We start from the raw sequence: 10,691 nt of genomic DNA, 5'->3' as shown, positions 1-10,691 counted from the left end.
CCCTGTCAGGGCTGTGTGTGTGTGTGTGCGCGCGCATGTGTGTGTGCATTTGGACACGCGTGTGCTGTCCATACTCGATGGTGGGAGGTAGGAGGGCCGGGGCGTCTTCCTAGATGGCCAGCCACTTGGGGGCTCTCCTTGGGTCCTCCCACCTGCTCCCACCCCGCAGCACGCCCAGCCACCTGGAGGGCCGGGGGGCGGCGCTGCTCTCTCCCTTGCCGAGGCAGGGCCAGGGCCCCTCGACCCCTCGTGGGGGCTGCACAGCCAGCCGCACTAGCCTGGGGGTGGGCTAGGGGCGGTGAGGAACCGGCCGAGGTCTGTCGAGGGGGCACACTCCCCTTGTGCTTCCTTCAGGGAAGCTGGTGGCCCTGCCTGGTGGCCGCGGGGCCCGGATACCCGCCCAGGCGGAAGTGTGGACGCCCAGCCTGGTGTGCGCTGTGCCCACCTCTCCTCTGCCTCCCTGCGTGGGACCCCGGGCATCCACCCTCGAGCTGGAGCAGCCAGAGCCTTCCAGAGGCCGCCCGGGGTGCTGGTCCAAGCAGGGCCTGGGTTCAAACCCCACCCCACCTACATCCCCGGGCACCAAACAGCTTCCCTGTCCTGTTCTTTCTTCCGCGTGTGTGATCGGAGCCAGAATGGCAGCCGTGTCCTGGCCCCAGGGGCCTGCGGACTCAGGGATCCCTGCCTATGGAGGTTGGTGCTCAGGGAGGCCCCCACTTGGGTGGACCCGTGCCCGGGAAGAGCCACACTCAGAGGGGCCCTGTGAAGCTTTACCACAATGCTGCCCGATCCTGCTGTCCGATCCTGGCCCCAGGGGTGCTGATCCTCCCCAGTCTACGGCTTGGAGAGGGGATGTGTGCACAACCTCTCCCTCCGGCCTCTCCTGGCTCCCAGCAAGTGGAGGCAGCTGGACTTTGCACAAAATTCCTGAAAGAACAAGAAATGGGGCAGAAGCAAAATCAGAGAGGTTAAGCATCCCCACAACTGACTTCTGAACCCTAATCACGGCCCACACGCTCCGTATCCTACACCAGAGTCCAGCCTCTGGGCTGTGCCAGGCCAAGTGGAAGAACCTCTCTCTATCATGAATGTATGCACAGACCACCCCCAGCCCCGGCCCAGAGGGCTTAGGGGGCAGTCTGGCCATTGATGAGGATTGGGCTTGCCATTAATTAGCAAATGACCGGCATCTGAAAAAAAGCAGATTCGTTCTGAGGCTGCATCATCAGGAGTGTAGGGCCCAGAATGTGGGAGGACACAGTTCATTCTCCCTCCACTAGGATTACCCCTGGGGTATTTTATCTGGTCAGGGCACTGTTCTGTACCAGGCCTTGGTCACCCGGGAGAGGGTCTGGAGGGTTCAGGCTGCTGAGGGCTTGGCAACCCAGGCCAGCTGGCCACAGGCAGAGGAAGTATGAGCGGTCAGATAAAGTGAGATGCGGCCCAGGAAGTGGCAGCATCTGCAGTCCCTGAGAAGCAGATGGGTCTGGGTGGCTGCAGAGGACAGATCCCCGACGGGGAGGGACTCAGAGAACCTCCCAGGACTGGGCAGAATCTAATTGTCCAATAACGTTCTTTTTTTTTTTTTTTTTTTTTTAACTTTATTTATGTTGAGAGGAGAGAGAGAGAGAGCAGCGGAGGCGCAGAAAGACAGAGAGAGAATCCTAAGCGGGTTGAGCACTGTTGGCGCAGAGCCTGAGGTGGGGCTCCAACTCACAAACCAGGAGGCCGTGACCCAAGCTGAAACGGAGAGTCGGACACTTAACCGCCTGAGCCACCCAGGCGCCCCGAGTGCCAATAATTACCAGAAAGAGAGAAGGTGTCCCGGGAAGTCCATGCCCCTCGCTGGGGGTTCGAGCCCGGCTGCAGCCGGCCTCAGAAGGCAGTTTGGGGGTGGGGGGAGGCCGGCCATTAGTGGGTAGAGCCACGCTTTGTGTCCCGTTCTCCGGGGCCCCCTGCTGCTGTGCCTCGGAGGAAACTTTCCTAAGAGTAAGTGTCCTCGGTCAACGGGGCAGCGGGCGTCAACCAGACACGGTGCAGGAACAGGCAGGGCCCTGCAGGGTCTGGGGAAGTGGGTGCCGGGGGGGGGGGGGGCTGCCAGCCTCCAGGTCAGCCCCCCCCGCAGCTGCAGTGCAGGGTTTGGGGCACCGCAGGGACCCCAGGGCTGCCCCTCCCAGCAGGGAGGGGGCGGCAGATCGCAGAGCTGAGCCAATGGGAAGGTCGGTACTGCAGGGAGCTGCTGCCCACGAGTGACCTTTCGGATAAAGGCGCCCAGGGCTGGCACCTGAAGTCCACGGGGAGCACGCGACGTGGGCACGCTGGCCTGCACCTGCCCCCGGCGGCGAGGTCTCTTTCAGCTCCTGCCACCCGGGAGGGTAGGGAGGAGGGCAGAAGTGACACAGACCACCGCGAGCCCCCCCTCTGGCAGGGAGGGACCTCACCTTGCCCGGCTCTCAGAGCCGCTGCCGTCTGCACAGGGCCGTGCCTGCCCCTGCCTCCTGGTCTGTGTGGCAGGCCATCCCTCTCAGGGTCCCCTGGGCACCCGCCCCCACGTCACCCACCTCACAGCTTCACGGGGTGCCGTGTTCCCCAGATTCGTGGGAGTACGCGCCCCCTGCTTTCCCGAGCAGGGGGGCGGGGGGAGGCAGCTTCCTCTGGCCTCCTTGTTCCTGCAGGTGGCCGGGCCAGGTCCTGGGACAGCAGACCCTCTGCCGGCCCCACACCCCCACCCCCAAGAGCCCCTCACACCGGCCCTCTGGGGGAGCTGCTGGTGTGGCCAAGGTCAGGGCCGTGCTGGTGCTGGACAGGAATACACCCCTGCGTCAGGGTGGGTTCCAGAAGCCTCTCTGACATGGAGACTGGCACGCAGGGGTTTCTGTGGGAGTGCTCTTGGGAACCCCACCCAAAAAGGAGCTGGCCAAGCAGGATGGACGGAGGGAACAGCTTCCGTGCCCGTGGGGAGCTCTGGAGTTGTGACCACGCGGCTGACCATACAGGGCTACCGTGGGTGCACGGCCTCTGATGTGTCACTTGCTGAAGGTGATTCCGGAGGGGCCTCCGGCCGGCAAGACAAGCACCATGTGCCTCGGTCGTGACGCCCCCCCCACCAGAGCACCCCACAGCACCCACTACAGCCTTCCACCCTGTCAGGCCAGGCGCCCGGACCCCTGGGCCGCATGGGTAGGGGCTCCTGGCCAAGGGTCTATGGGTTCTCCAGCCCCGGACTCCGCAGGCTTCCTGCCCGGGGTCTCCCCACCCGGTGCCAATCATGGACGCACACAGGTAGGGGGCACCACCCAACCAAAACGGGCCTGCCAGAAGCCCCGTGCAGGCCGTCACCCCGCCCCGTGTGAGAGGCACCCTCGGTCCCCATCCAGCCCTGAGCTCCAGGCTGCTGCAGAGGGGCCCAGAGCTGTGGTCTGGGTGTCACAAACCGCAGGCAGAAGCTGCAGGCCCCAGGCGCACATGGACCAGGGAAGGGGGCCGCCTACCTGCCAGCTGCACCGAGATGGGACCACACCCACTCGAGAGAGTACAAAAGCGTAACCACAGCCTTGGGGCTGCAGAGCAGTGAGCGGCCCAGCCGGAGTCTCCGAGGCCCCAGCCATCCCAGATGGGTGAGTCCACCCAGGCCCGGAAGCCCCCTGCTGTCCCCTCCATGAACCCCGTCCTGCCCTTGCCACGCGGGCCGCCACAAAGGGCTCCCGGGAGCAGGGCCTTGGGCCTCGTGCATCCCACCTGAGGACCACGCCTGGGCTCCAAGCCCAAGCAGGCGTTAGGGCAAGGGCCGAGGGGGCAGTTAGCTTCTGTGGACGGACAGTGAGGGGGGCCGCGGGGGGCAGAGGTAGACAGGAGGAGGAGAGAGATAGGAGACGGGGGGGGGGAGTGCAGGGGAAAGCTTTGGGGGGGAGGGGAAAAGAGGGCCCCAAGGAGGAAGTGGATAGAGAGGAAGGGCAGAGTGGGGTGGCTGGGGTGAGGGAGACACACACACAGAGAAGTAGGGAGCCTAACAAAGACAGAGAAGACTGGGGTCAGCCCAGGGCTCCCGATGCTCTCCTGACGGGCTGGGGGTGCTCCCTGTCTGCAGACCAGGACCCCCCGTGGCCCCTGCCAGAGGAGTCTGGGGTCCCGCTCCACGGGTCATAGGTTGAGGGACCTTGGACAGGGCCACAGGCGGTGGGGGACAGCAATGTGGCAAAGGTCCCCGGCTGGGCTAAAGCCTCTGGTGGAGAAGCCCAGAGAGAAGCCCCCCAGAGTCCCCTTCGTGTCAGGGGCCGCCGTCCACATCTAGGAATGCAGACCCTCTGGGCGGGGCAGGGAAGGCGGCCCCAGTGGAGCCCTCTGAGGTCAAGAGAGGGAGCCCCGGGGCTGGCACAGGAAGTAGGGGGAAGAGATGAGGAGGGAGGGGGGAGGGGGGCAGAGGGAGGGAGGTGAGGGAGGAGGGGCGAGGCCACAGCAGCCTTTCCCTCCCTGCCCGCAGGTGAAGCTGGGGCGCCCGCCGCCATCCCCGTCCCCGGAAACGGGACCGGCTCTGAGGGCTGCAGCACGGAGAGGAGCGTCCTGTCCCAGGCGGCCACCAGCGTCTCCATCTATGTCATCTTGGCGCTGGGGCTGCCGCTCAACGGCCTGGGGCTCTGGGTGTTCTGGTGCCGCCTGCGCAGGTGGACCGAGACCCGCGTCTACATGGCCAACCTGGTGGCGGCCGACTGCCTGCTGCTGCTGAGCCTGCCGGGAGTGCTGCACACGCTGGGCCAGGCGGCGGGGGCCCAGGAGGGCGTCGTGTGCAGGGTCGTGCAGAGCTTCTACTACATCAACACCTACATGAGCATATGCCTCATCACGGCCATCGCCACCGACCGCTACGCCGCCCTGCGCTTTCCGCTGCGGTCTCGCGCCTGGCGCAGCCCCCGCCAGGCCGCCCTCACCTGCCTGGCCCTCTGGCTGCTGGTGTTCGGGGCCGTGGCCCTGCCGGCGTCCTGGCTGCGCGCGGGGGAGAGCTTCTGCTTCGGCCGGGGCCGCACCCGGGGCCCCAGGACCCTGGCCTTCTCCCTGCTGCTCTTCCTCCTCCCGCTGCTGGTCCTCAGCTTCTGCTCCTGGCAGGTGCTCCGGCACCTGACCCGCAAGCGCGCGCGGTCCCCGCCCCAGGACGCCGCCCACATCCTCAGAGCCCTGCACGTGGTGGCGGCCAACTTGGCCACCTTCCTGCTCTGTTTCCTCCCACTGCATGTGGCCTTGCTGGCCATGCTGGTGGCCCGGTGGACAGACGCGGCCTGCCCCACTCTCCAGGCGGTGGCTGCCTTCGTGCAGGTGACCTCCCGCATTGCCAACGCCAACTGCTGCCTGGACGCCGTCAGCTACTATTTTGTGGCCAAAGAGTTCCAGGAGGAGGTGGGGGCCGTCCTCACCACGTCCCGGCCTTTCCGGGGACGGATGCAGAGCGCTCCTACACGTGACTACCCTGACTGGGCCGTCCAGGCGTGGACGGATGAGGACAACAGCTCGGGAGAGGCCCCACGCATGGCCCTGCAGCACGTGCCGCGGGGAGCCCCGGGCCCCCCCGAGGCGACTCTTCCCCCCTCCGCGGCGTGCGCCAGAAGTAGCCTCACTGCGCACGTGTGACTTTGGATTTACGGGTCCTGGGGACGTGGACTCTCCCTCAGCAAATAGAATTTAACCAAGGCATTAAAAAATTGCCACCCCACGGATCTCTTTTCCCAGACGGATCTCTCTTCTCAGCGCCTGGACAGCCCTCCTCGGCAAGCACTGGGGAGGGCATTTCTGTCACCTATAGACGGTGATTAGAACCAAAATCTCTCAGAGGCTACAAGGTCTCTCCTCAGGCCGGTGACACCACTGCAGACAGAATCCAAGTACGTCCCATGGGCCGCAGGACGTTCACAGAGACACAGCCACCGAACAAGCTTGAAGACACTCCTTTGTAAAAACCGTTCCGTGGGTTCTTACAGAGCATCAAAGAGGTCCCGTCCTGACCTTCGGGGATTCGGGGTGCTTCCCTGAGCCCCCGTTCTTCCGCACCCCTCATGCCTCCCGGCACCGCTGGGGGCCTCCCACTCTGGGCCGGGCTCGTGGACACCCACAGGCTGAGCTGAGGGTTGGGGGGTGCCTCTCCCCACAACGCTGAGGTTCTCAGGAGGTGTCCACCCTGCCGGGGCCCGAGGGCCCGGCTTGGAATGGACTTATGGGATCGGCACAAACACCTCCACTAGGAAGCCCGGGCAGGACACAGACCTGAGGGGCTCGTGCTGGAGGCTGGGGGCCCCAAACTGGGGCCGAGGAAGCAGAGGTGGGGGCTCCCAACAGCCTCAGGTGACTAGAGGGAGAATGGGAGACCCGGACCCCTACCTCCTTCCCCTCACCTTGTTCCTCTTCCCCCTCCCCCACCCCCACCCCCACCCCCGACTCCTGCACCCTCAGAGCGCTCTGCCTGGCAGGGCCCGCGGCCGCACAGGGAGATCTGTTCCTGCGGAATGAGAGCAGCTGGGCCTCTGGGCCGGGCCCCAGGCCGGACCTGTCAGCCTGCGGCGCCACCAGCTTCGAGCTGAGGCCAGGACCTGCACAGCGGTCGGCACGGTCTGGTGGTCAGTCCCGCCCTGTGTGTGCAGGTGCCCCGCCAAGGCCTGGTCTTCCGCTGCCTGGAGACCCAGGCTCGACCAGCGTCCCCAGCAGCGGCTCACCTTCCCCCCGGCCCACTCGTTCTGGTCACCGCTCAGCAGGCTCCTCGGAGAGGCCATCTGTGTGGCCAAGGCCGACGGCGGCATCGGTGCCTTTGCCCACCGCTCCAGGGCCGAGGCCGAGGGCAGCTGTCCTGTCCTTGCCCCAGGTGTGGAGCTTGCCGGGGTGCCGAGAGTAGGGCCACGGTCACTGGCCCCTCCGTCCTCTTGGGGCTGCCTGAGCGGCAGCTGGCCGACCAGGGCGAGTACGACCTTGGCCCGAATCGCCCCCCTCCTCACACACAGAGATCATAGGGCATAAAGTCCCCGGTCCAATCCTCACCACCAGTGCATCCGGAAGGGGCTCCCGAAAGAGGGGGGCTCCTGTGTCACCGTGAGGTGGAGCCTTCCCCGGGAGAGAAGCCTGGGCTGGGAGTGTGACCCCTGGAGAGCCAGGCCCTCCACAGCCACCTGTCGGCCAGGCGGCCTTCCCCTCCGAGTCCACGGCTGCAGTCCGGCCGCCCTCTGCCCAGCGAGCCCACGTCCCACTCTGGGGAGGTGCGCGTGGGGGTCCAGAGAGGTGGGGCTCTTGCTCGTTGGGGCTCAGGCTGTCGGCAAGCACGCGGGAGGCACGTGGGCTCACCCCCTTCCCCAGCACCCCCTTTAGGGCGCCTCCCCCCCAGGAGGAGCGCCCCGGAGTCAGCTTGCAGGACTGATCCCTTTGAGACCCAGGCCGTCCCAGCCTGGAGGCAGCGTTGGGGCACAGCAGGCTGAAGGGCCGCCACGGGGGACCGGACTCCTGGACACCTTGGGTGCTGCTTTCCGGGCCGAGCTCCGGTGTTGACCATCAGCAGCGTATATCGGGACCCGCCATGCTGCAGACACCGTCTAGGCGCTGAGCCCTGAGACGTGCACACGGGGAGCCTCACAGGCTCACGCGGAGGGGTGGGCAGGGGAAAGGCTGGGTCACGGAGGGCCTGGCAGGGGAGAGGCAGGCCTCGGACGGTGTTCGGGAGGCTTTGCTTCAGACCGGTGCGGCACCTCCTTGTGCTGCAAGTTGGGGGCTGGGCGGCAGGACCAGGACCTCAGTGGGGGCCCGGGGGTGGCAACAGTGAATGTTGACCAGGATGGGGGCTGGGACTGTGACGGGGGCCAGGCCGTCAAGGGTGAGCTGGGGCGGCAATGAGGGTGCAGCGCTCTCGAGTGGTTTGGCTACGGGGGAACAAAGCGGGCTTCCAGGAGTTAGGGTGACCCCGGGCAGGTGCGGAGGGGCACGAGGGCCAGGAGGAAGCAAGGGGCAGGCAAAGGCAGGGGACCCAGGCAGCCGGGAGGCAGAGGTGTGACCCTCTGCCCTCAGGTAGGTGCTGTGGGGAGAAGAGGGGGGCAGGGCCGCCCAAGGGGCCAGCTGTGTCCCCACTCACCTCAAGGACACGCCCCGCGCCGCGGGCACTGGCCGTGGCATCTTTTCGTCTCACCAGGGCGGAGTCCGCATCGCTGCCCCTGGCGCTGCTCTGCAAGCCTCCACCTGGGCGACCTTGGGGCACCCCGGGCCGCGGGGGCGGAGCCGGAGAGGGGCCTTGCCTCCTGGCCCCGCCCACCCCGCCCCCGCCTCCCTCCCTCCCAGGCTGGTGGGTCGGCCGCGGTCCCTACAAAGGTTGTTGCCCATTCTGTGCGGCTGCCGCCGGCTGGTCCAACCCCGTTCTCTCCCTAAAGACGGCTCTGGGTTCCCGAAAAAAAGCAAGGGGCGGCCCCTGATGCTGGGCACAGGGGGCAAAGATGGGAGAGACCCCCTCTCCCCACCCAGCTGCTCCAGGCAGGATTGAGGTTTTAGGTAATCTAGGGAGGGAATCTCCAATCGACGGGGACGCGCCAAGGTGCAAACAGGCCATGCGTGGTGGGGAGGACCTGCCAGTTCCCGCGGTCAGCAAGGGGTAGGGGCCCGGGGGCTTCAGTCCTGTCCTGAGGTCCCCTGACCCTCCGGTGTCTCCTGGCTCCAGGGCTGTTCTTAAATCTACTCCAGCTGCCATATGGGAACACCACGGACTGCGCGGTCTCTATTTCTCATGGTTCTGAGGCTGGAAGTCAGACATCAGGGGGCATCAGGGTCGGTCCGGGGGAGGGCGTGCTCCCTGCTTCAGACACCTCCCGGGTCCTCACCTGGAGGGGCTAGGTGGCTCTGCGCGGTCTCTCTCCTAATCCCCTCACGTCTGTAATTAGGATTTCGACCTATGAATGGGGGGAGGGGAGTGCACGTTCAGCAAGGAGTAAGTATATCACCTAGACCATGCCTGGCGCGCAGTTGGCATCGCAAAGTGTTGGCTTTCGCTTAGGGAATTCCACGCCCTCCCAGACAAGGTCCACTTGGGTAGTGAGGTGCCCGCCCCTGCCATTTCCCAGCGAGAAGCAAAACTGAAACCCAGGGTGCCCGCCCTCTGCCCGATTCCCGCCCAGCACACGCCAGGGAGCGCCGCGGCCGCTGTTAACCTGAAAACTACAACTGCAGTTATTTTACCAGCCAGAAATGGTTACTTTGGGAAGAGCAGAGAATTGCAACCCAGGACCAGCGAGCTACAGCAAAACCATAGGCAAGTCCAGAAAACCAGCTGCACCCACCGCCCCCCCAGGCAGATCTTTTCTAAGGAAAGGGACTGTTATAAACCAAAAGCCCATTGGAGTAAACTAGGAGCTGGTAGTGGCTTCTTGTTGGCTGGGCTGTCTTTGGCTGTGACTGCCTCTCATTGGCTGGGCTGTTGCCAGGGGAGGAGAAAACCTTCCTTCCTCCTGCGGGCAGAGTAAAGTGGTGGCCAGCCACCTGCAAGGTCCCTCTCTTCCTCTGGTGAGAGAAAAACTCTCTCAAGCGCTGCTATATGAGGGAAGCCATTTTAGATTTCTTTCTAAGGCAGCATGAATCTATATTAACTTTATATTTAAACCAAAAGCCCGATTTATGGCCCACCCACCGTGCATATCTTACACACCTGCTTTGTAAATGAGTAGCTTAAAGGAAAACCATCTTGTCCTGCACGTATGGATCGATGCTGCTACTCCTTTGCATTAATTATACTCGTGGCATTAATACTCATGATCCTGCCTACGCGCTAATCTATAATCTTTTTGAACTTTAACAAGAATATACCTCTGACATATTGATTTGTGGCTCTTTATGCAAAAGGTATAGAACCCTGTAAAAACTGTTCACTCTCTGAAGCACTTTCTTCCCTTTCCTGGGCAGCTGTCTTAATCTGGGTTTGAACAAAATCCTCTATTTTCCTCTTATATTAGTGTTCTTTCTGGTCAGCTTGCCTAGTCACCGGCTGGGTCTGCAATTGACAAACAGTGCTGGGCAGGAAAGCTCCCCCTGCTGGCCCCCAGACTCCATGCTAAACAAGGTTTCCTTCTACTTCCACACGCATCCCGCATCCCACCTCTTCCCATTTTTACCCCACAGCAGCTCCCTCCTTATTCCTTCCCCCGCCCCCCCAGCCTCTGGAACCTGCCTACCACTGCCCTGTTGGGCTCTGCCCAGGAGTCCAGGGTGCTGGGGCCCTCAGACACTGAGCTTGCACAGGATGGCCCATGGTCCAGCAGTTAAGAATATGGTCCTTGAGGGTCACCTGCGTGGATCAGTCAGTTAAACGTCTGACTTCAGCTCAGGTCATGATCTCCCGGTTTGTGGGCTCGAGCCCTGCATCGGGCTCTGTGCCAACAGCTTAGAGCCTGGAGCCTGCTTCGGATTCTGTGTCTCCCTCATTCTCTGCCCCTCCCCTGCTCACACTCTGTCTCTTTCTCAAAAATAAACATTAAAAAAAAAAAAAAAAAGAATGCGGTCCTTGAACCTGGCTGCATGAGTGCAAATGCAGAGGGCATGCTTACCGGCCTGCTGCCCCTCTACCTCGGTGCTCTCCCATGTGGCCTGAGGACCCTCGGATCCGGGGGGGTCACCCCTAACATTCGTGAGGTCCAGGACATGACTACAGGTTGAGACCCACATGCTAGTCTAAATATTTAAAGCTTACGTCT

At 63.7% G+C, this 10,691-nt stretch overlaps 1 protein-coding gene across 2 annotated transcripts; it reads left to right on the top strand.

The window, feature by feature from the left end:
* Positions 1 to 2,334: 2,334 nt before the first annotated feature.
* On the top strand, positions 2,335 to 7,174 carry LOC132672377 (G-protein coupled receptor 35-like). Of its 2 annotated transcripts, none has more exons than XM_078450673.2 (2): positions 2,335 to 3,617; positions 4,487 to 7,174. In XM_078450673.2, exons 1-2 carry the CDS (start codon positions 3,614 to 3,616, stop codon positions 5,617 to 5,619), a joined length of 1,137 nt encoding a protein of 378 aa, XP_078306799.1. In that variant the 5' UTR covers positions 2,335 to 3,613; the 3' UTR covers positions 5,620 to 7,174. The 2 variants fall into 2 exon arrangements, with proteins under 2 accessions (XP_078306799.1, XP_060480340.1); XM_060624357.3 differs by having other exon boundaries at positions 2,336 to 3,617; positions 4,481 to 7,174.
* The last annotated feature ends 3,517 nt before the right edge of the window (positions 7,175 to 10,691 follow it).

The sequence above is a fragment of the Panthera onca genome, chromosome C1 (genome assembly GCF_046562875.1).
Source record: "Panthera onca isolate mPanOnc1 chromosome C1, mPanOnc1 haplotype 2, whole genome shotgun sequence".
Lineage (NCBI taxonomy): Eukaryota > Metazoa > Chordata > Mammalia > Carnivora > Felidae > Panthera > Panthera onca.
This window is presented reverse-complemented; position numbering and strand designations above follow the sequence as displayed.